Consider the following 26,673-nt stretch of genomic DNA (forward strand, 5'->3'; position numbering starts at 1 on the left):
AACCCAGCACGTTAGGGCACGATTCCAAGAATTACCAAATATCGAACATCGCCTTCGTTTTAAAGGATTTTTAGAAAACATGAATGATTATAAAACTAGTTTAAAGCGCATTAATGTGTTTTGAAATAAGACAAAATTAATCATAAAAATTTGGCTTTTACAAAACCACATTTCATATACCAAATGGAAAACAATGATAGGAGATAATGTACACACATAAGATACAATCAATTAACGAACTAACAATTAAGTATAACTAACCTAAAAATATAATCCGATTACAATCATGCATGGGAAATAATTGATATCATAATACAATGACGAAAATAATAATATAACAATTCAACACAACCAAAACAATACACAGAATAATATGCCACAATAATATACATAGCATGATATAAAATAATCAATGCAAGATGTAGAAAAACAACGTAGCAATTAGAAGCTAATGTGCCATAACGATTTTGAAATAATAACAAATAAATGGACACATAATATATAGGTTGACAAATTTGTATAAAAACTAGGAATAGATATATAATTTTTGAAATGGATATTATAGAATAAATGTTTGAATCAAATTGCGTGTAAAATATTTTAGACACAAATTCATTTAAAAGTTGACAAAGTACATGCTAATTTAAATAATATATAATACAAAAGAATAATAAAGATACATGACAAGACATAATACACAAAATAGATTTATAAAACATATGTACATGTAAATTTATTGTAAAAAAAATCATGAGATTAATAATAATATATATAAATTTTAAGTTAGTCTAAAAATTTTATACATACCCTTATATCAAAATATTTAAATAAGAGGCTATATAAAACACAAAAGTAATATAATATAAAGAAATATTCAAGAATAATAATTTTATAATTACAAAGATGAAGTTTCTAAAATTGTTTCATATATACATAATTATTAAAATATATGTTATGGAATAAATATTTTTTAATCGAATAGCATACAAAATATTGAAGAATATTAGCTTAAAATTGACAATTTTCATAAAAAAAATTTAAATTATGTACCAAATATGAAAAGATTAAAAAAAATGTATAATAAAATATAATCTTAGAAATATAATAAATTTACAAATCATATATATATATATACATAAATAACTTTAGAAGTAATTATTTGTAAAAACATGGAAATGCACACAAGGTTAAATTACTTTTACTACATGTGTATAAATATGTATAAAAGTATTTAAAGATATTAGAATTATATGATATAAAGAGGAAATTCAAACAATAATTTTATAATCACAAAAATGAATTTTAAAATAACAGCTTAGCTATTAAAACGGTGCATGTACAAATATACGCAAAATATTTAAATGAGATGTTATACTAAATGCATAAATAATATAATAAAAAGAACTCCAAAATAATTATCCAATTAAAAACAAAGCAAAATTATTAAAATAAATCAACACCTAAAAAATATTAAACGAATTTAAAGTAGTAATTTATATCAATAAAAACTCAATTATAACTGAATAAAATTTAAAGGGATAATTTGTAAATAAAATAGAGTATTAAAATATAAAAAAGGACTAGCACGCCGCGAATGCGAATGCTCAGGGACCAAATCTGGAAATATTCTGGATCCCAAAATGCTGCATAAAAGCATGGGCTAAACTGATATGATTTCTTAATCCAGATGCCATTTAAAAAAACAACTAAAGTACCAATAGGGCCTAATTCAACATCAGGGTGAACGAGAGGGGTCAGCGTGCAAATCTCCCAATTTAAGCAAACACACATGAATTTGGCCTGCTAAACGGTCAACATGCAGGCCTTTACCCCTTGGAACGGCACAATTTTCTAAACCTGATATTAAAACCCCCATTTCCATTTATTTACCTTTCGAAAAAGCTATTAATCTTTAAGCTCCCCTTTTTTTTAAAAAAAAAAACCCTTAATCTGCTCTGTTAGGGTTGGTTCAGCACACTGCCGCCAAACCACCATCAGTTCGATGGCCGATGGCGCGAAATACCAGACTCTGCCGACGGGGGTCGTAACCACGAAGATCTGGTAAGTCACTTCTTTCCCTTTCTTTTTTTTAAAAAAAAATCTTCAAATCGTATTTCACTCTTTTAAAAAAAAAAGAGCAAAACTTCAAAGTGAAACGTTCGACCCTCGCCCGAATCTCCTTATTTTCGAGATACTTGGGTGTTCATTGGTGTTGTTTCAGATGTTTCTTTCTTTTATACAAAAAAAAAGCAAGCAAATGAGGAGAGAAACAAAAGACTAACAGACTTGAAAAATCACCTATTGATTTGTGATTTCTGCCTTTTCTATTTCTTTGTTGTATGTGAGTTCGTAACCGTTTACAAGGATTGAAATCTCGGCTTTATAGCCGAAAAGGAAAGAAAGGAAAAATCAAAATAAAAAAAATACAATATTTCTCTTTGTTTGTATTTGCTGCTGTTGCTTGTTTGTTTTTTGCAGGTACGGGTGCGCTGGCACTTGAGTACGGGCTGTGCTGGCGCGGGCGTGGTTGCTGGACGGTACAGAGCGTACGGCGCTGGATGCTTGGCTGCGGCGCAACGTAGACCTTAGGGTTTCTGCCCGTTTTAAAAATTTGGGCCATTTGGGCGTTGAAACTTTAGACCTAGTTTTTAAGTTTGGATTTGGGTTTTATTATTGGGCTTGTATACTGGACTTTTATGGTATATATTTTTTGTTTTGTTTTTGTTGTTTTTTTTTTTTTGGTTTTGTGTTTGCACGGGCCCGGGCCAAAAATGGTCATTACAAATTTAATAGCTACCATTTAATTAATACTACAATTTTAAAACAATTTTAAAATTCAAAAATTACAATGACTAAAAATAACAAAATGAAAGTAAAAGGACTAAATCCACAACTTACATATAATTCAACGACTAATAGAAAAAAAAATAATTAAAAATATTTAACTTGTTTATATTTAAAAAAGTAATAAATATCAAATGAAAATAACATGTATATATTTATAAAAAAATTAAAACAATATCATTAGATTTAAATAAATTTACGTTAAGTATTTATAAATATGAAAAAATTTAAGTAAAATTTAATTGGAGATTTAAGGGATTAGCGGCGTTTTTTGAAAAAACGCAGTAAAAAAACAAAATAACGTAAACGGCGCCGTTTTAATTGGATATTTAGAGGATTAGCGGTATTTTTTTTAAAAACGCCACAAAAAACATAATTGTTTAACTTAAACGGCCTCATTTTCCTTTCTGAAATATTTTCTTTTTTCTCATGCCCGACACCCATTCCCCCAATCCAAAACAGATTTCCCCAATTCTTTAATTTCTCTTAATCCCTAAATTTCCCCCAAAAGAATCAGCAGACACGGTGAAGAGTCATTGTCGAGGTAACATACATCTGACTTGAATCGCTTTTCTGTTTTGTAGGTTACTCACAACAAATTCGTATAATCAGACGCTTTTCTCGTTTGCTTCATCGGAGTGTAAAATTTCAGGTAAGTTGTTCTTTTATTTGAGAACAATTTGATTTCTTCTTTGTTTAACCTATGGGTTTTGGAGGAATTTCAAATCTATCTTCCTCGATTTGAGTTTTGCAACAATCTTAGTTTTGTTTTCCAAGTTAAGCAGAAATCTATGCTAAACTCCAACTCATTTCCAACCTATCTTTACCAACAACATCCCATTTATTCCATACTTCACAACGTTTAACATATTAATTTAGGACTAGGGTTTGTGTGGCTTCTTTTGGTGATTGAGAAATCAGATGAAATTGAAAGAATGGTGGATGTCTTCACAACGTTAAATTTCTAAACGATTCTGTTTTTGTCAGCTGCTCATAGTTCTACCATAAAACTTTGGATGTCCACATCCTTGTGTTTTCCAACCAATTATATAAAATAAAAAGAGTGGGCCATTGCAACCACACCCCCATCGGCTACTTCTACAGCAACTTCATCATTCAAGCATAAATCCTCATACTAATATGTTTTACTAATAATAAATACAATAAATATTTTGAAACAGTCTCAACCTTATCTCCAGATTAAACAGCCTGTGAATCCTCAACCATCACCACAATATCTAGCATCTCCTAGTTTTTCTCCAATATTGAAAATTGAGATCTGTCCAAATTACTCCATTGTGCAACTTTTGGGATAGAGATTAATTTCTTGACATTTGTTTCAATATACATGGTCCGAACATCTCAGACTTGATCGAGTCAATACTATCATTTTCATGGATATTATCACTTTTTGATGGATAATGTTAACCCTCCTAGCAGCTTGACAAAACTCTTTAACATGCATGTATTGGCCACAACTAAAACAAACATTAGGCAATAATTTATACTAGACTTTCTAGATATGATTCTCCACCATACTTCACAACGTTTAACATATTAATTTAACTTGGTAAGCATAAAACAAGGCTACATATTGGGCAATTAGTGAAGGACACTTCGGCTAAACTTAAACAAGCTAGTGAAACGAATCACAATGCCGGAATTAGTGTAAGTTCGGGATGATAAACTTGGTGTTTTCCATTCATATTGGGCAATGTTGTTGTTTGCATGATATTATATCAACCTTGTGGCTTAAAGTCTAGTATACTTTGGCAGATTGGTTGGCCTACTTCATTGCCTACAAGTGAGAATGAGCCATTTGTGAAAAGTGTACTGCGAGAGAAGGTAACCTGAATCTATATTACTCGTACTTAGGTGTAAATGTTAGATACTTGTATGTGTCCTATGCGGATATATTGGAAATTTTTAACTGTATTTGGAGGATCCTTGAAGAGTCCGAACAACACACAATTGAATTGTGATAAAGAAATGATATTAACTTTTTCATGGATGTAGTGTTCTCCTTATCATTTCCTTGAAACCTTTGAGTTCTTTCTTCATCGTACAGTCTTTCTTGTAATTATATATGTAAGATTTGCTTGCCATCATGTTTTCTTGTGGTTATAATGTAAAACATGTTAAGCCAATGGATGATCATCATATTATTGGTAGAAAAATGCACTGGAGGAATTGATGCTGAAAAGTTTACCTTTACGACCAAGAGTTGAGGAGTAAGTTGTCATTCTTCGTGTTTTATTCATTTTTGAAACCTACTTGTCCTCAACACCAGTCCTTCAAATCTGGTTTTACTATTGTGTTTATGCAGTTTAATTGATGATGCATGTAACAAAGGAATACCCGTGATCATCTTAACAGCATACGGTAGAAGTGGAGAAAAAACTGCTCGGTATGTCCTAGTGATATCCAATATTATGCTATGCATTATTTCTGGGCTATAAGAGATGTAATTTTGCTATGATTCGAGTATGCTACTAGCTTTTCTCTCCCTCTTTTCCATCTATATTTTTTTGTATAAGCATGTTCTATACAGCACCTTGTAAAACCAAATCTCAATGACACAGTTCATCTATACGATGGAGTCCTTTTGAGACATCCTTCTCAATACCTCAGAAATATTGACGGCTTAAGCTAATGTATTTAACTTCAAACACTTACCAGATTGCTAGAGTTCAAGATGCTTTGTTGACTGCTTGCAAGCTTGCTAATGTTTTCCCATTTGGATTGAATGAATATATATTTGGATTGAAGTTAAGTTATATATTTTATGAGAGCTAAAATCTAATTTTACCATTGTATTAGCTTATATCTTTATAAACTTGAGGAAATGCTTAATGTCTTTTAATTCCTTTAATTAATTATAGGCCAACAAGAAGGTAGCAGATGCTAAACTTGCAAAAGATTTTCAAGCATTTTTGAAAGAGTTTATATCTTTATAAACTTGATTTTGTGTTTATGCAGTTTTATTGATGAAGCGATCGCTTCGACTAATAGTTTCGTTAATCTTGAGAACATTGATAACAGAATTATCACTGAAGTTTTGGGTTCTGAAAGGTACGGCCGGGTTTAATTTCAAGGATCTGGTGTTACCCCGACCCAATATTTTGGATCCGGCTCCCAACAATACATGCCTTCCGGGAGTCAAACTCAAGCTGAAGTTCAGAGGTTAAGAGACCAGATAGCTCAGATGCAAGCGAGCACAGTTAAGCAAATTATCGAGGTTCAAAGAAAATATGAAGAACTCCAGCAATAACTTAGAGTGGAGGCAGCAGAGAAGGAGGCAGCGGCAGCAGCGAGGGAGTCAGAGGCAGCAGCAATAGCAGCAGATGTTTCAACAGTACGAAGAGCTCCAGCTACAGCTTCAGTAAATGATGCAGATGTTTCAACAGTCGCAAAAGCCGCCATCTTAAACATTAGTTTTCTCCTTGTAAAAATGTTTTTAACATTGTCACTGTTAGGATTTTAACCCGATTAAGCAACGAACAAGAAAATAGCGAAATAAATTGAGATATTGAACACACAAATTTAACGTGGAAAAACCCCTCCAAAGAGGATAAAAAACCACGGGCAAAGATAATTTTACTATAATGGCAAAAGAACGAAGAGTACAAAAGATGGAGATAAAAATTAAACCCCGAAAACCCGAAAACAAAGAGCCCACAAAACGTAAACACAAAATTCTCTAAATGTGTTATGAGTTCTAATTTCTAATGGGTGTGTTTTCTAAGGTTGTAAAAGAGCCTATTTATAGGCTAAATTCATAGATTAAATAATAATAAAATAATCTAAACTAATCAGTGTTTGATTGAAACAAGTAAACAAAGTTTAACTAAAAGATTATTTTTCAAATCTGACTGAAAATAGGAGTCATATTTAACAAATCTCCACCTTGACTCATATTTTCACAATGTCATCTTTGCCAAAGCCCGCCACCAGCTTATCTTGAACTATGCAGAGAATTAACTGAGTCGAATTTGTGCTTAAAAACTGGAAGACTTCTAGCCTTCGACTTGTATACTGCCAAATCAAAACCAACTCGGGTTTGATTTTCGAACACAGTGCCCTAACTTTTAAAAACCTGCATCTAAAAGAGAACCTCTCTTCAACGAAACAGTCATATATTTTTCCCTCCTATGACCAAGTTACCTCCGCTCCAAACAAGTTGACTTCAACTCCGTAATGGACGAGGGACGTCCGATTTCACCGGTCACTGTATAACCTTTCAGAATATAAAGACTGTCGGTTCTTTTACCTTTTAACAAAATGAGAACTCCAGGAGATACTTTAATGCCGCTCGAGTTGATGTTGATTTTGCATCCTTTCAAGTCTAAAATACTTAAGGAGATGAGATTCTTTCGTAAATCAGGTACATACCTGACATCTGAAAGTGTCCTAATCATCCCATCATGCATCTTAATTTTAACAGTACCAATACCAATTACCTTACTAGATGAATCGTTTCCCATGCGCACAACTCCACCTTCAATCGAACTGTATGTGGAGAACCATTCTTTATTGGGACACATGTGGAAAGAACATCATGAATCTAGGATCCACTCGGACGTGAGCTTGGTGTTATCTCTTGTTGACACTAACAAGAAATCATCACCGTTTTTATCAGCCAAATTAGCACCAGCTACATCTTCCTCGTTACTCTCAGCAGCTTTTTTATTTCGCAGTTTATAACAATCTGCTTTGACGTGACCTAACTTTTTACAATAGCGACACCTTTTATCTCGTTTCTTTGATGCTACCAAAACAGAAGCTTGCATATCTGTCTTGCTATCCAAATGAAGCTCATTGATGAGTTTGTCTCTACTCAACAAATGACCCTTCACATCTTCGAACGAGAGTTTGTCTCTACCATAAATCAGGGTCTCCCTGAAAGACTTGTATAAAGGGGGTAAAGAGCACAATAATAACATAGCCTGATCTTCATCGTCAATATGAACCTCAACATTCTTTAAATCATTTAAAAGAGTAATAAATTGACTGATGTGATCTCTAAGAAGCTCACCTTCGTTCATGTGAAACGTAAATAGACATTGTTTCAACACTAAACGATTAGCCAGAGACTTAGTCGTATAAAGAGTTTCTAACCTTTTCCACAAGGAGGATGAGGTTTTCTCCATCAATACCTCTTGCAATACCGTATTCGCAAGGCACAACTGGATTGCAGACAAAGCCTTTTCATCAAGCTCTTCCCTTTCTGTTTTATTTAGATTCTCAGGCTTTTTCCCGGTAACAACCTTTTTCAAGCCTGAGTGAACTAGAATTGCCATCATCTGAACTTGCCACAGATTGAAATTTGTCTCACCATCGAACTTCTCAATTTCAAACCTTGTTCTTGCCATCTCTGAACGGGCTGATCTATGAAAATTGAACTAGCTCTATACCACTTGTTAGGATTTTAACCCGATTAAGCAACGAACAAGAAAATAGCGAAATAAATTGAGAAATTGAACACACAAATTTAACGTGGAAAAACCCCTCCAAAGAGGATAAAAAACCACGGGCAAAGATAATTTTACTATAATGGCAAAAGAACGAAGAGTACAAAAGATGGAGATAAAAACTAAACCCCGAAAACCCGAAAACAAATAACCCACAAAACGTAAACACAAAATTCTCTAAATGTGTTATGAGTTCTAATCTCTAATGGGTGTGTTTTTTAAGATTGTAAAAGAGCCTATTTATAGGCTAAATTCATAGATTAAATAATAATAAAATAATCTAAACTAATCAGTGTTTGATTGAAACAAGTAAACAGAGTTTAACTGAAAGATTATTTTTTAAATTCGACTGAAAATAGGAGTCATATTTAACAGTCACATTTAACATTATTGTAAGAATATTTTGAGTTATACTTCATTTTTTAATTTACATCATAAATCTTTCGTTCAATTTAAAGTATCATTTATATTTAATGTTTTTGGTTGTATTTTTTATGTTACATTTGCTATTTTTGGTTGGATTTGATGCTATATTTGCTGTTTTTGGTTGGATTTAATGCAGGAAGGGTTGGATATTGGTGAAAAATGTACATTGCAAATCTACCAAAATTACCAGCGTTTGTGGGAAAAGTAGCGACGCTTTTCTCATAAACGCCGCTAAAAGTCTTGATCTTTTGTGGTATTTTTCTCATATAAACGCCGTTAAAAGCCATGACTTTTAGCGGTGCTTTCCCCATAAACGCCGCTAAAAGTCTTGATCTTTTGTGGTGTTTTTCTCAGATAAACACCATAAATTTTTTTGACGTTTACTATAGTGGCATTTTTTGCGGCGCTCGTGAAAACGCCACAAATAATTATAGCGACACTTTAAAAAATGCCACTAAAAGTATATTTTCTTGTAGTGAAGTGATAAATGAAGTTAAAATAACTCAATTTGGCTCACATACTACAAATTGGAGTCAATGGCAATCAAACATGGAAGCTAACTTATGAATCCTGGGTCAAACTAGTAAAATGTAGGGTTATATTGTCTTGAGACATGTCTCTTATGTTTTCAATTTTTAACTTCAAATTTCATGCTTCAAGAACAATGGAATTATGTCTTGATACTCGAGACTGTGTCACCATGTCTCTAGATTAGGCATCTTATGTCGTGAGGCATTCATTATATGTCTTGAGATTCATACCTAAAAATGCATATGAATCTTATGAAATTATTCTTGAGGTCTCGAGATACTTGCCTAAAAATGCAAAAAATAAGCAATAAAAGTTATGCAATTAACTCCTTAAATGTACCTAAACACATGCATCATACAACTAAACCGTCACAAATACATTTGATATACTAAAACAAGTATAAAATGATCATTAACACAATTAACCAAAAACTCACTAGACATGTAATTTGCAAAACATAATAACAAATGTATGCCATATAAGTTTGCATCACAAATTAAATCCAAAAGTGTTCAATAATCTAAAAATGAACCAAACCAAATATACTAAATTGCAAATAAAAAATGTAGGTTTAGACTTGATGGCTTCGATGCTATGAGACGTTGAATCAAAACTCTAACACACTCTTGCTACCCACACATGGACGCACACTGAGCTTTTTGAAGCTAAGTGATACTAACGTAACCAAGTTTTTAATATATAACCATTAAACAACAAAAAATGTTAACACAATAAAACACTATCAAATATGCATGATTCACATAGTCGAAGCATTTCAATTTAGCCTCAATTAACAAATTTCTAAAAACATCATGTGAATCACTCAACATATCCAAACCGTACTTGAATATTGCCTCAAATCATTGCATAACATATTCCAAATATCATGATCATCAACAATTCCAGTTCACATTCATCATTATAAATATATTCACAGTAAAGTTTATGCCCCTATTAACCAACTATAGAACAATAAACAAATATGCAGATAAAACCTTTACCATATCTCAAAAGTTGGTACAAGCGCCAAACAGAGAAAATGCACCAAAGTGTATGAAAACACAACTTTCCCTAATGCACTAATAATGCATACAAGTGTCAAATATTCCTATCACAAGTAATCTCATGATATAACAATTATACCCAAACCATTCCCAACATTACTAAATAAGGCATTTTCTATTAAAACATGTCCTAAAAATATTAAAAATCACAAATTATCACCCACATTCTTTGCATTAGTCATTTAAATGGTATAATGCGATTTCCAAAAAAATCCACCACAACCTAAGTTTAAGCTTGATTACAACATAGGCATAGATCAAGCATAAACTAATCGATAACCATAAGCATGGCATCATCAGTAAATCCTAAGGTAGATTACTTAATCCAATCTATATTAAGAAATTGAATTAAGCTAGCACAAAATTAAAATTTATTATGCTTCGAAAACCTTTTATTTTCTCTTGACCTTAGATGATTTCGTCACCTCTTTTGCTACAAACCATAATTAAAACAATAAAATAAAAATTCAAGAAACATAATCAAATATCAAATCCACCAAAAACTATTAATGAGATGCAATTCGATATAGTGAAACATTTTATTGAATTATTTGCCTCCTTAAGAGAACTCCAAACAGATCAATCTGAAACCAAACTTTAACATTACAACTAAGTTTAGGAACTCACAAACACATGAAAACCATCAACAATACTAGCTCCTAAGTTCTCTCTCTAAAACTCTCCAAGCACTCAATCGTGCTATCTTTCAAGAACTCATTCAAGACTAATATCAACCCTAAAGTTTAGTTATCCCACTTGATTCTAAGCTTAAAAACATTGAGAAACATCAAAATTGAAACTTTCTCACTCTACTAATACAAATCTTCAAATATGAAAGAAAAATCAAAATCAATATTCAATGTTTAAAGATAATATATTACGGTTAAAAATCATCTTACCTTATTAGAAAATTAAACTACATTCAAAAAATTAAAAACTCAAACTCTTCCTTCTTTTCCAACACTAATGTGAGCTAAGAAAGATAAAAAAAATTTGTTAAAATTTATTCTTTAAACCTTGTTTTTGTGTTAAGATTTAATGAAATTTAACTTACCCATCTAAAATAATTGAAGAATGTTTGATGAGAAAAATGAGAAAAAAAATTGTGTTTCTGAAAAAAGCAAACCATGCAAATGGAAGAGGAGGTACCTTTCCCTCCAAATAAAATTTCAAATTGGGAACATTGCTAAAACGGGCTTAGGGAAATAATTAACCTAAATTTTCACACATTAACCTAAATTCTTTTACTATCCTTACAATCTAGTCCATAGGTCTTAAATCCAAATTTCTCATTTCTAATTAATTAACCCATCTAATTAATGAATATTAACCCTTTAATAATCATCTAATCCATTATGTATCCATTCTCAGAAGCCTCTTAATCTCAGAATTTAAGAAATTTAACTCAAAACTAAACTTCTAAAATTCGGGAAATTATATCAAATATGTATTTATCAATTCAACCTTAGGTATATTATGTATATTCAAAGTTGCATTACTCTTGGGTTCAATCTTTGGACTTATGTTTTATTTTAAGTTGTGTTTTTTTAATTATTTTATTTAATTTTTTATATAAAACATTAAAAATAAAAATATAATTATAATAATATTTACTACCTTATTAAAAATGGTTTTTAAGTCATTATTAAATAAGTTGGTGTATATTTTAAGTTAATAAAGATATAAATAAAAATATATATTAAATTATGATTCATCTACAATGAGGTGAAAAAATATTTATTAAAAATTATATTTAATTCAAAATAAAATTTTAATTAAAATAATAAATTTTAAAATTTAAAACCACCATATTCCACTAAGGTCAAGTCCCAAACAAATTACTCTTATAGTAATTTACTTTGTAAAAAATTGTCTTTTTTTTTACTCATTGTCAAATTGACTTTGTTTTAAATATAGAACATATATAGTTTAGCTTAATAGAGGTAAAATATGAAAAAGCCCTCAAACTATTATATTATGTTGAAGTAAGCCCTTATACTTATTTTGTAGTAAAATAAACACTTTATCTAGGGCAATATATTAAAAAAAGCCCTTTTTTTGATAATTACGGAAATGGACCAACTTTTTTATTATTTACAGGAAAAGACCATTTTCCCCGAAAGCGCGTCTACGTCAGTGCGAAGTTACTGTGCACGTCAGCAAAACGCGTCCCTGGGGAAGCGTTTTGCCACGTCATCACAAAGCGCGCCCTCAAGGAAGCGCTTTGTGCTGACGTGGCAAAATGCTCCCTCAGAGATGCGTTTTGTCCCTTTTTTAAGGGTTAGGGTTTTTTAAGTTTAGGATTTTTAGTGGGTTTAGGGTTTAGGGTTTTTAGTGTTTTTTAAGGGAAAAATTAATGAACACTTAGAGTTCAGGGTTAATTAATTAAATTAACTATGAGAATAAAAAAATGATTAAATTAGGGTTTCAAGTTTTTTATGGTTAGGGTTTTTGATTGTTTTAGGGTTAAGGTTTTAATAGTTTAAGGTTTTAGAGTTTTTTAAGGGAGAAATTAATGAACACTTAGAGTTGAGGGTTAATTAATTAAAATAACTATGAAGATAAGAAAAAATCAATTAAATTAGGGTTTATGGTTTTTAGGGTTAGGGTTTTAATGGTTTAAGAATTTTAGTGTTTTTTAAGGGAAAAATTAATGAACACTTAGAGTTGAGGGTTAATTAATTAAATTAACTATGAAAATAAGAAAAAATAAATTAAACTAGGGTTTAATGGTTTAGGATTTAATGGTTTAAGGTTTATAGTGGTTTAAGGTTTTTTGGTGGTTTAGGGTTTTTAGTGTTTTTTAAGGGAAAAATTAATTTAATTAGAGTTGAGGGTTAATTAATTAAATTAACTATGAAAATAAAAAAATCAATTAAATTAGGGTTTAGGGTTTTTTAGGGTCTATTAATTAAATTAACTATTAATTACGGAAAAAAGCTCCCATGTGGACGCTCTTTTACTACAGTGGTATCTAATAAAATAATTTTGAGAAGATGTTTCTAAACAAATAGTGTCAAAAATGCTTCAAGAAGGATGCATTTTTAGCAAAATTTCGGAAAAAAAGCTTCCACGTGGACGCTCTTTTACTACAGTGGTATCTGATAAAATAATTTTGAGAAGATATTTCTGAACAAATAGTGTCAAAAATGCTTCAAGAAGGATGCACTTTCAGCAAAATTTCAGAAAAAAAGCTTCCACGTAGACGCTCTTTTGCTACAGTGGTATCTGAAAAAGCCTTAGACTATAAATGAGCCAAACTTCATTCTCAGGTTACATAAGTTACAGCAAGAGAAACTGAGGATGAATGAACGTGTTAGTGTTGTTATTTACTATGATGGCGAGGTTTGTGACACTGAAAACGACATTTTTTTTATTAGAGAGCAGAGTACGACTGGTTTTTAACCAAAACATAGATTTCACAGAACTTCGTAAAAGAATTAGGCGTAAAATCTTCGGAACAACGCCAATGAAATTTTTGTCTATTAAGTATCAATTTTGTACTTCGGTTGATCCCATGAGATATGACTCATTTGACATCAAAAGACCTCGTAGCTTGGAGGCGATAGTGCAGACTCATCTTGTTAGTGGATCACCCTATCTTGAGTTATATGTATAATTTTCATCACCAATTGATGCATTTGCAACCTCGACATCTAATGTTGTTCGAGAAGAATACACAACCCCTGCCCGACACTTCGTTAGTGGGTGACAAAACACGGAAGCGCCCGTGTTTGGTAGAAGTATGGAATACACAACCCCTGCACGACACTCCGTTGGTGGATGGGACATGCACCTCGGTGGGTCGATGTTTGATACTGGAAATACGTACTGGGGAATGACATCAACTTCTAGTGGTTGGCAATCCACATCGGATTGGGGACATTATGAAACATCTAGAAGAAGGGATGATGTACTCCCTACGACATCTACCGGCTAGGGGACCTCATTCGTTGCAGATGATGGTGCGTTGGATGATGAGTCTGATATGGGTCCACCTTGAGAGCCCGGCCCCGATGGTGCAAAAGTTGCATTATTTTCTAAACCGGAACCTGTTCCAACCATACCAAAAGATGTTGAAGGGGGTTCAGATGAAGAAGAAGAAGATCCGCGATTCAGGGCGTACTCACCTTCAGCCCACATGCATAATGTCGATCTATCTCAAGATGATGCGTTGGAGTTTCCAGTTCTACCACACAGAAGGCGTGACCGTACAAGTTCGTCATTGGATTCAGGTGAACTTGAAGTTGGTAGGGAGTTTTCCAATAAGGATAGTTTTATTGTTGCATTGAAATAATATAGCATCATGAATGGGGTTAATTACAACATGGTTAAATCCAAATCCGATAAGTTTAAGGCCAAGTGTGCAGTGCAATACGGTACGTGTTCATGGAAAATCAAGGCCTCATTGAGGAAAAGGACAGGCTTCTGGGGGATAAAAAAATATAAAGGTCCACATACATGTGTTGGCAGTAAAGTATCACTAGGTGTTTAGGGTTTTTGAATAAAACTGTTATTACGTAATGTTGCATTATTTAACATACTTCGTTGGTAGGTGTTTCATAAGATCATCCCAAGATGGATTCAGATATGATTGCTAGCTTAATACTACCGACGGATCCGAAAATTTTAGTGTCAGTCTTAATTGCCAATATTCGTAGCCAATTGAAGTACACATCCTCTTACCGCAAGGTTTGGATAGCTAAGCAGAAGGCGTTGGAAAAGATGCATGGTAGCTAGGATGCTTCATATAATGAAGTGTGGTAGTGGTGTCAAGTGCTAGAGAGATATGTCCCAGGTTGCATAACAGACTTTGAAACGGCACCTGCATACTACAACGATCGATTGCTTCGTGGATGCCAAGTGTTCAAGCGTCTATTCTGGAGCTTTAAGCAATGTCGGGACGCATTTATATACTGCAAGCCATTGATACAAATTGACAGTACCTTTATGTATGGTAGATATACCTATAGGCTTTGTGTCTCGGCTAATCCGTATTCAATAGCCGTAAGTTGATTTTATGCTCATCATCGAGCACCTCAGGTTCCACGAGAATCGGTTGTCGAAATCCAAATTGCCATAATACCCTATCTGACTAGTGCATCTCCACGATAGCATAGTTTACCAATGGGACCTTCACATGCCAAATGTTCGGTTTTTTAAAAAATTCATCCAGAATTACTGCCCGAATTGTCAGATCCTCGAATGGTGTCCATTGAAACTATATGAACATGATAATAATATTAGTTATATAGGTAATACTAAATACTAAATACTAAATACGAAATTACTATTTTATTATGTATATATATTTTATTTAATACTTACTTGTGCTTCTGACCGTTGGTCTATTAGAAGCCGTATATCTTCAAGAGATGTGAGTATTCCAACATAACTCGCCGAATGGTTCCACCTAATTAAATAATTTTTAGCATACAATTATATTTTAAATCTACGTAATAAATGTAAAATCTAATATAAAATTTACCTCGTTATTAGTGAGAATGTATATGGGTGGTTCACTCGAGGACATAAAAATGAAAGGCAAAACCGAGCCCATGATTGCAGTAGTGATAGACATCCTCCGATTTTAGCTTTATTCGGTTGCGTCGCCCCGCACATCTCTCAGTACAATGTTGCTAACACGGCAGACTCCCAACTTAATTCACTTACCGCTCTAAAATCAAAGAGTTTTAACAGCCATCTCAGATGTACACGGTTTCGTGAAAGTTTGGCATCAAATAACCTCCAATCATCTCAAGAATGTATGCCCGAGCATATCGTATTCTTTCGAGTTCAGTCGAATCATTATCCGACTCCGGGAATGTATCTCGTAACTAGCCCATCTCGATCCGACCTCCGTTAATATTATCCGGTATAGCACCCAAAAGCTTGTAGCATACGGCTCCCCAATCAGTAGATGATGCGGATCCGGTGACTGCATACCCATCCACCGGCAATCCCAATTGTAATTGCACGTCTTCTAGAGTGATAGTACACTCTCCGCATGGAAGATGAAAAGTGTGCGTCTCGGGTCTCCACCTCTCCATCGATGCACTGATTAATTTTGGGTCCAACTTGCACCCCCGGCCTATCGTGGCCACGTGCCAAAAACCCGCTTCCCGCAGGTAATTCTCTATCAATGGCGATGGAGGACCAGACATATTACGGATATAGCATTGCAACACCTGATCTACAGACTGTTATAAAAAATTATAAAAATAAATATTAATTAAAATCACATAAATGAAAAAAAATATTAAATACTATATTCAAAAATTAATTAAGTTAATTACTTACCATTGTCATTTGCTCGACGGAGATGTGTTTCTTATCGAGACGAATTAATGAACCGGCCATTGCTAACACGATCAAATATTTTTATAATTTAAAAAATAAAACTAATTCAAAAAAATAAAACACAGCTTTTTTGCAAAAATTAGAGAACTTTGACAAAAATTGAGAGAAATTTGAGAAAATTTGGAAAGAATTGAGAGAGAATTGTTGTGAGAGGACTATTGTGTGAAAAAATGAAAAGGGGGTCTTTTATAGGTTTTTTTTTTACCGTTGGGGATGACCGTTGGGGTGACCGTTGGAGCGGGGCAAAACGCTCCCCCAAGGACGCGTTTTGCTGACGTGCACAGTATCTTCACGCTGACGTGAACGCGCTTTCGGGAAAAATGATCCTTTCTCGTAAATAATAAAAAAGTCGGTCCATTTTCATAATTATCGAAAAAAAGAGTTTTTTTTTAGTAAATTGCCCCTTTTATCTATGAAATTTTCCCATAACCCATGATTTTAATTAAAGTATTTTGATCTTTTTCTTTTATTTTTACACGTGTCTTAAATTTAATAATTACAAAAATTTAATATGAAATTAAAACTATTTTAATCTACCATTTTTTTTAGAAAAAAAAACGTCAACTAAAATAATTTATGTATGAAATTAAAAGACTGAAATGCACTATTTTAATTTTATTAGCATCCACTGATTAAAACTTAAAACACTCCAATAACGTCCAAAAAAAAAATCGACTAGAAAAAAAATTTGCTACCAAAATTAAAACTGTTTTTTCAAAATAGCATTAATTCCATTCATTTAAGTGATAGATAATTTGACCATACCATCGCCTCTTTTTATAGAAAAAAATTGTTAATTTTTTTCAAATTTCAATTTTGCTTTGTGGATGTGAATATCGGTGTAGTCATTGATGGTTGGTTGTGATTTCTCCAACATTTTTTTTTAAATTTTATTTTGTTTTTAATTTCTATTCATATTATTATGATTTTATCTATAGTTTCGTGATTTTATTTCGTCCACAGTTTTGTAATTTTATTTTGGCCATTTTTATTTAGATGGTTTTACTTTTAATTTTTAGTAATATTCAGATGTATATATGAGATTTGCTAGTGTCACCAGATTTATTAGGAACTGCTTTCCCTTTTATCATGATAGATTATAATAATGATGATAAATTCAAAATGACGGGGAGAATAATAGACCATTTGGGACTTAGCCTTTTGTACATTAATGATGCGGTGGGTCTATTGAGACTTTTCAAAATATTTTATTGGTTAATCGGTGTTCGTTGTTAGGTTAATTTGATGATAACTATGTTAGGACACAAAATTCAACGGTTTTATCAAGTTCATATATTTCTGGTTTGTTTTTGAATTATTCCAATGTTATAATTAGTGTCAATTTGCTCCCTTTTTTTTTAAATTACTTTACAGACATGACATGTAGCACCCCAAACCCGGCCCAGTCGTTAAGACCGAATCCGACGTGCCACTTTGAAGTCAAAAACCCGTGTTCCCTTTTTAGTGTTTTAAAAAGCCGACTTTTGTCAAACTAACCAAGTGAATGGAAGCTGGGCACCAGGTAGATATCCATAACAGAGGAGGTGAGCCATGAAGGCTGCTTAAGTACCAAGCTCTCCGATTGGATCCAATCCTAGACATGCCCACATCCATTGCCACACTTGGTTATAACAAGTTGAAATTTCTTTGAGTGATTATCTTTGGTAAATCGAATATTCGTGATGTCGTGTTATTTAAAAAAAACAAGTATCGTTTTGAAATCACGCCCTAAGTCTAGCCCATTTGAATTAGTATCCATCAATTTAAAGTTGTTTTTTAATAATATAATCCCAGAAAAATCGAAGAAGAAAATAAAGTTAAAATGGCCTTATTACAACCCAAAAATTAAATAGCAATTAAAAATAACTTAAGAAAACCAGTCTCTTTTTCAAACCCAAAGTATTCACCATGGCCACTCTGAATCCCCTCCGGCTCCAAGTCACCCACATCAAGGCTCACCTGCAAGGTTAAAGAAGGGATGAGTTTGGGGAAACTCAGTGTGTAAGGAAAACCCATTCAAAGCCCAAGTCAGCTCAAGCCCATTGGGCCTAAGCCCATTCAGGTAACAGTGGTACTGGGCCAGAGCCCTTTTCAGATTATAATAAACTGGGCCTTAGCCCTTTATTCAGATAACAGTATGGCCCATAGGCCCATTTCATAATACATGCAACATCAGTAAACATATGCAAGCCCATTTGGGGAGACTACTCAACCCACCAACCACTACACTCCACCCGTACCAGCCATACACTCCATGTGGGGAATAGCTCAACCCACCCAGCCAAACACTCCACAGTTGCAGCCTTGCTGCTCAGTTAACAGTAAATTGAGGCAAAGCCTCCAGTACGTGGACAAGCCACTTTCAGTACTTCCTCCGTCAATATCCCAGTTCCATGCATCAGATAATAACAACATGGCATGCAGTAAATAACAACAGTCAAACATGCATTTAGGTCAATTTAACCCTATGGGTATTTCGGTAATTTATCTCCTAGGGGTAAAACTGTAAATTTTTCACTTTTAAAGGTATTTCAGTAATTTATCTATTTTAGGGTTTTTCATGCATATTCCTACCTTTCACGTACTAACAGAATCACTACCGAGGGTTCTTACCAAATTGGGCCCGTTGGCCCATCATTCCAATTTTGGCCCATTAAGCCCAAAAATATCGAGGGCACAGAAATCATGCACTTTGCAGTCCAAACATTGCAGCTTACCAAAACATTAATCGATTTACCTCACGAGCATTCGCACACTCGCAAATCTAAAAAATACCGGTTTTCGGCATTTCGACTTTTCGACTTTTGCCGATCTAGACTAAGAAAGAGGGTGTTAGTTACACACCTGTTTGCAACGATATGCTGACGAGATCCACACACGAACTGCCTACAATTGGATTACTAACACATTAATCTAACTATTCAAATACGAAATACGTATTAACCCCTTACAATATTCGGCCAACCACACCTACAGATCAGAGTAAGCTTATAAGAAATCAATAAGCAACTCATTAACAAATTTTTGTCAGTGTTTACCACATAATCATAATTTCACTGCAAGCTGTCTTCCTGAGCAACATTCACTAAATCATTTATAACTAGACTCATGTTTTCCAAATCAAGTGCCGTTAATTTTTCCTGAAAATAGACTCATATATCTTTTATCCATAAAATTTTCAGAATTTTTGGTATGACCAATAAATACCAGATTTTTCTTAAAGTTTCCCATGTTTCACTGTTTGACTAATCTGACCACTCTTCATTACGAATCAAATTTCTCTTTGTACAGAATTCAAAATATGTTCTCGTTTATACCATTTGAAACTAGACTCATTAAGCTTTAATTACATAATTTATGCAGCTTCTAACTCATCTCCCACAATTTATGGTGATTTTCCAAAGTCACGTTACTGCTGCTGTCCCAAGCAGATTTATTACCAAATCACTCTTTCACACCTAACTTGCATGCTTGTTATTTAAACATGTATATCACCAATCAATCATCACATATTTATGATTTTACTTAAGTATAATCTCCATTTCAATATTTTAAAGCACAACATGTTAGCCGATTTTCCCCTTAGTATCTAAGGCACATGCATGCTCATTTGTTTGGCTCAACTTCACCTATCTTCCATTTTTCATCAAAAGAACATGAAACAACAACCATTTCCTTCATTTTAATTCATGACTAAATGCTCACAACACAATTAAAAACCAAAATATGCTTCAAGAGTTAAGGTAGAATCAAGAAGAACTCATGAACATCAAGATAGAAGCAAACTACCATGAACTTACCTTCAATTTTCTTCCCCAAGTGACCGAACATTCAAGAGCTTTCCCCTCTCCTTTCTCTTCTCTAACTTTAGGCTATGATGAACAAAGATGGACAAAATTTTGTTCTTTTCACCTCTTTTTCTTTTAATAAAATTTCATATTTCATCCATTTAATTCTTTAATACAAAAGACATGAAATTCCCATCATGGAACATTTACCTAAACCATTATCATGGAATATTTACCTAATCCATTATCATGGAACATTTACCTAACCTATTATCAATTTGTATAAATTTGTACCATAAATTATGGATATCAAGTACTCATATTGTCTATAACAACATGATGGCTGGCCACTTCATGTAAAATGGGAGGTTTGTCATGCAAATCCTCCTATTTTGCACACCTATTTATTTGGCCACTTCAATTTAGCCTATAGCATTTTCAAACATTTTCACATAGGTTCTATTTCATAATTTCACCCCCTTTTTTCTTATGGAACAAAAATTAACTAAAATTGTCGGGTTCTATCTTAAGCTTGGCTTTCTAGAGGCCCACTAACATAATTAAACTTATGCCAACATTCACAGAATTCCCGAAAATTGGGGCGTTACATGACATTTGTACATTAATATATAATAATTTATGACACATATTTGTATTATTATTATTCATGATTCCTATTAATAATAATATTTTCTTAAAACAAAATACGATAAATTGTAAGCATTAGAATTCATCGCTATTGACACCCATGAACCCAAACTTATCATACACCATACACAATATTCTAGTTGATGATTATTTTTAAAATTTGGTCTATTAAAAGAATTTTAATTCTAAACATTTGAGTGCTTAGTGAAAAAAATTAGGTTAAAACTTTGTAACTAATGAAAAAAATTACTTCACCTAAAAATGAGAAGGGCTTTAATGCATAAAAAATATATATTAAGGTTTATTTAATTATAAAATAAGTATAAGATTTGTTTAATTTAAAATTTAAAATGTATTTAATATATCTATAGATGCCTAATATATAAATACTATAGAAATCAAAGAAAAAAAGCATTTATAGATATATTAAATATATTTTAAAATTAAAATTAAACAAATTTTTAGAAATAATGATAAATATCAAAATTACATATAAACTGTAATGCCATTTTATATTTATATGTTGCATGTACAAATAATTATATTAATTTAATATAAAAATAAATTGATATATTTATTTAAATGTGTATAGTTGAATCAAAATTAAAGTTATAAGTATACCTTGAACTGCAATTAGAGCTGATCATGGGCTGGGTGGCCCGGCCCGGCCTGAAGGCCCACCCGAAAAATAGGAGAGTTTGGGTAAAAATATAGGCCCGAAAAATGGGCTTGGGCAAAAAAAATGAGGCCCGTTTAGAAAACGAGTCGGGCCTCGGGTAAGAGTTTTTTGACCCGGGCCCGACCCGACCCGAATTATATATTAATATATATTTATTTTATTTTTAATTATTTTAAATTTTTAATATAACCATTTTTATTATATTATTAATTTGTGTATTGTTTTAGTATTATTTTTATTTGTTTTAATATTTGTTTTTACGTTTTTAAATATATTTAATTTATTATATTTTTAAATTTTTTTATTTAATGAAATAAAAAAAATTTAATATGGGCCGGGCCGGGCCGGGCTCGGGCTTAGTAATTTTATTTCGGGCCGGGCTTGGGTAAAATTTTAGGCCCATATTCGGGCCGGGCCGGGCCCGGGCCTAGTAGACGGGCCTAAAAATTTGTATGGGTCCGGCCCGACCCATGATCACCTCTAACTGCAATTAAAAATCATGTCTTTAATTGTATAAAATTAAAATTAATGTATCAAATTGCACAATAAAGTAAAGTTTATGTCCAATTATGAGTTTTACCCCTTGGAAAAAGAAAGAAAGAAATTAAAAATGAGAATATTCCCAAAAATTCAAAATAACATTCATTTCCCGCCCAAAAATTCAAACTTTAAGTTCTGAAAAGATCATTTCTCAGTTCTAAATTTCTAAAGTATCCGTTTCAATTTACTGTTAATTTATTTAACCCTCAAAAGCTAAAGAGAAAAATGTCATCGTCGTCGGCTCGCCGGCAAAGAGACTTAATCGCCGGCAAACAGAGACCTGCAAAAAACCTGAACCCAATCTCCGACTCCACTCCGACCCTCAAAAAAACATCTTCCGGAAAAGAAAACCCACGACCCAGCAGTCTTTCTCGGGCTTCCGTGGTGACCCAGAAGCCCACAATCCGGCCTGTCCCTCGCGTCGAGAAGGCGGCGGCGGTTGGTGGCTCCGACAGTGAAGGCCGGGTGCGGTGGTCCACTTCATCGGCGCCAAGAGGTAGGAGTCAGAGCCCATCTGAATTTGTTAGGGTTTTTTCTGATTTGAAAAAAGAGAGGGTTTCAATCGATAGGGAAAAGAAGTGTTTTAGGGATTCAACAGGTAAAGGTAGCAAAGAAAATGGTGGGTTTAGGGAGAGTTTGGTGATGAAAGTGAAGGAAAATGAGGGGAAAGTAAAAGGGGTTAGGGTTTCAGATGGGAATTGTAAAAAGGATGCTAAATTTAGCTCTGATTTGGGAAAACCAAATGGGGATAACATCCAAAATGAGGGTTTTGGGGCTTTTAATGGAAAGGGTATTTCAGATTTTGATTCAGAACTTGGAGCATGTATTAGGGTTGATGAGAAATGTGACGCAAAGTTTCTAAAAGAGAAGTCTTTAAGTGATGGAAAGAGCTTGGTGATTTCAAAAGAGAAGGACTTGAGTGTGCAAGACAGTGAAGGGAGTGGGGCTGCCATTAAATATCCAAGCAAACTTCATGAAAAGCTTGCTTTTCTAGAAGGGAAGGTGAAGAGGATTGCTTCCGATATTAAGAGGACTAAAGAGATGCTTGATATGAACAATCCTGATGCCTCAAAGCTGATCGTTTCAGATATTCAGGACAAGATTTCTGGTATCGAGAAGGCTATGGGTAATGTTGTGAGTGATTCAAATGGCAAATCGAGCAGTTCGAAAGGTTCTGGAGATGAAGAAGTGAGTACTAAAGAAGCTAATGGCAGTCAGAGTAAGCGGATGGTGGGTAATGTTAAGATTTCTGTTAAAGATTTGAATAGTGAAGAGTTGGAAGCTAGATTGTTTCCTCATCACAAATTGCTTAGAAACCGCACATCATTGAAGGAACCATCAGGGAGCTCTCAAAGTCACGAATCCTCTGATGCCGTAGAATCTGGTTGTGAAATAAGGGATGAAAAGAAGTTATTGAGTTCCATTGAGGATAATCCAATAGCTTTGGAGTTCTTGGCTTCACTTGATAAGCGAAGTCAAGTCACCACAAGGAATGAGCTGGCTACCATGGAGAATTCTGATACTCAAGATATGGATGGTGGTGGTGGTTCAGGTGCACAAGGGCCTTCGAAAAACTTATTTGTGAAGCATGGTGTCGAGTTCAATCTTGAATCAGATGAGATACTTGAGGACTTTGATGACCAGGAGAACAGGCCAACTGCTGTTATTGATGAGGAGTCTGAAGATGCTAGCATTTATCCGCTCAATGAAATTGGCCCTAAGATGTCGACTGGAGGATGGTTTGTGTCAGAAGGAGAGGCAGCTCTTCTTGCTCATGATGATGGATCATGTTCCTTTTATGACATTACTAATTGTGAGGTATTCTTCCTTGTACCTGTCTGAAGTTGATTTTTATGTTCCATATTAGTATTCTGTATTCAACTATCAAGTTGTCTGATGTTCTCTGTCGTTTCATGATAGTGATCTGAGCATAATATCGTATCTCTTATCTCTGCTTGATGATTTGTGTTCCTTCTGATTTTTTGAATGTCTCTATTGCTATCTTCATTCTGTTAAATTCAATGGACTTAACCTTGGAATCTCATTTCAATTTCATTGGTAAATCAAATTCTTTTGCATCTTTATACTAATTGAGCATGTTGATAAAAAAAACAGTCGTAGACACAACTGAATGTACAATTTCTTAAAATGATGGTCACTTGTTTTTTCAGGAGAAGGCTGTCTACAAGCCTCCAGTAGGTATCTCACCTAATATATGGAGGGATTGTTGGATTATTCGTGCTCCCAGTGCAGATGGTTGTCCTGGGAGATATGTTGTTGCTGCATCCGCTGGCAATTCCTTAGAATCAGGATTCTGCTCATGGGATTTCTATAGCAAAGAGGTACGAGCTTTCCACACCGAGCAGAGGGAAACGGCTTCAAGAACGGTACTTGGTCCCTTACCAAACAATGCTTTGTATATAAGAAATGCTTTGTGTAATAGTTTGTCACCTGAAACTCAGCAGTGGTGGTATAAACCATTGGGCCCTCTTATGGTCGCTACCGCCAGCACTCAGAAGGTTGTCAAAGTATATGACATCCGTGATGGTGAAGAAATTATGAAGTGGGAGGTCCAGAAGCCTGTATTGACAATGGATTATTCAAGTCCACTGCAGTGGAGAAACCGAGGGAAGGTAGTGGTAGCCGAAGCAGAAATGATATCTGTCTGGGATGTGAACTCTCTACATCCTCAGACAGTACTATCGGTCTCTTCATCTGGTCGAAAAATCTCTGCTCTTCATGTAAATAACACTGATGCTGAGATAGGTGGAGGGGTTAGGCAAAGGTTAGAACTTTATCCCATGTTGTCGTTTATCATGTCATATTATTTCTACAACGGTAGTTTTCTAGTTTCCCAGCATAATATTTTGTGTATGGATCCTAATGTTTGCAAAATTTGGATTGCAGAGTAAGTTCATCAGAGGCTGAAGGAAATGATGGTGTATTCTGCACTGCAGATTCTATTAATATCTTGGATTTTCGCCATCCATCTGGTATAGGTGCGAAAATAGCAAAAGTTGGTGTTAATGTGCATTCTGTTTTCTCCCGAGGGGATATGGTCTTTCTTGGATGCACAAATGTAAAGCCATCAGGGAAAAAACAGCCTTGTTCTCAAGTGCAACAATTCTCGTTGTGCAAACAAAGGCTCTTCACTACTTATTCTTTGCCCGAATCTAATGCTCATTCCCATTATTCAGCCATAACACAGGTTTGGGGAAATTCGAACCTTGTCATGGGTGTTTGTGGGCTGGGGCTTTTTGTATTTGATGCCTTGAAGGATGACGGGCTTCAGCCTTTCATATATGATCAAGGAAGTGCTGAAAATGTACGAGAGATTGTTGGACCAGATGACATGTATTCCCCTTCTTTTGACTACTTGGCATCTCGTGTTCTCTTGATATCCAGAGATCGCCCGGCACTATGGAGGCACTTGTCATAGTATGTATGATAGATGTTGAAAAAAATTTCTAAATTCTAGGAGTTTACGTTTGGCTTCTCATGGCATGCTATGTAGAACATTAATGCTTATGTTATTTATTGATTGCCTAGATGTGTGATAAGAATACCAGTTGAGTGCAGCGTCATGCTGACTCTCTATGTTCTAATGTTTTTTTGGAAGCGTGAAGAATATTTTATGGTTTTGGTTTTTTCCAATGTTGATAACATGATAGCATCTGTTATACAATTATGGTAAACATAACGCACAAAAACATGTTTTATGTTAGAAAAAAATAGCTTATGACATTCTTGTTAGCAAAATCCCATTAAATGGGATTCTCTAAATCATTGGACAGTCATGCATGTAGGGTATGATCGAGTTGAGTCAAGCTTAAGCAGTAAGAAACTTGAGCTTGAGCTCAACTCAAAATTTGAGGCTTGAGACTCAAAGCTAGACTTGAGCTTAATGGAGATTCTTTTTGAAAGCTTGAGCTTGTTCTGAGATAAAAACCGATTTACCTGAGTTAATTCTATTAGATTCAATTAGGCTTGTTCACCTAGTAACAAATAAGCTCAAGTTGTAAGCTTGATTTCAAGTTTGATTATTTGCATTTGAGCTTGAGCTCTAATTTCCATACTAATTAAAAGCTCGGTTAGCTTAGAAAAGCTACTTGAGTCAAGCATTGGGATACTCAAATTCAGCTTCTCTGTAGCTTGAGTTGCTCCAGCTTGATTCGAAAATGATTGAGCTGAATTCAAGTTGTTCTGAGTTGAACCTAAGCACAGTTGTCGAGTTTACACCCCTATGTATATCCGAACTATATGAAGGCATAAAAGTAATGCAAAGAGTAAGTTCTGCCACAAAAATTTCTACAATACAATTC

At 33.9% G+C, this 26,673-nt stretch overlaps 1 protein-coding gene and 1 long non-coding RNA gene across 5 annotated transcripts; both read left to right on the forward strand.

The window, feature by feature from the left end:
• Positions 1-1,839: 1,839 nt before the first annotated feature.
• Positions 1,840-6,386, forward strand: LOC121215014 (uncharacterized). Of its 2 annotated transcripts, XR_005910759.1 has the most exons (6): positions 1,863-2,061; positions 2,479-3,496; positions 4,621-4,689; positions 5,017-5,075; positions 5,171-5,251; positions 5,887-6,386. It is a non-coding gene; the product is annotated as an uncharacterized lncRNA (long non-coding RNA). The 2 variants fall into 2 exon arrangements; XR_005910753.1 differs by having other exon boundaries at positions 1,840-3,496.
• Positions 6,387-22,503: 16,117 nt separating this feature from the next.
• Positions 22,504-25,998, forward strand: LOC107936258 (KIN14B-interacting protein At4g14310). Of its 3 annotated transcripts, none has more exons than XM_041089437.1 (4): positions 22,504-24,169; positions 24,523-24,738; positions 24,814-25,136; positions 25,259-25,998. In XM_041089437.1, exons 1-4 carry the CDS (start codon positions 22,577-22,579, stop codon positions 25,788-25,790), a joined length of 2,664 nt encoding a protein of 887 aa, XP_040945371.1. In that variant the 5' UTR covers positions 22,504-22,576; the 3' UTR covers positions 25,791-25,998. The 3 variants fall into 3 exon arrangements, with proteins under 3 accessions (XP_040945371.1, XP_040945372.1, XP_016724444.2); XM_041089438.1 differs by having other exon boundaries at positions 24,817-25,136; XM_016868955.2 differs by having other exon boundaries at positions 24,523-25,136.
• Positions 25,999-26,673: the final 675 nt, after the last annotated feature.

Source organism: Gossypium hirsutum, chromosome A02, assembly GCF_007990345.1.
Source record: "Gossypium hirsutum isolate 1008001.06 chromosome A02, Gossypium_hirsutum_v2.1, whole genome shotgun sequence".
Lineage (NCBI taxonomy): Eukaryota > Viridiplantae > Streptophyta > Magnoliopsida > Malvales > Malvaceae > Gossypium > Gossypium hirsutum.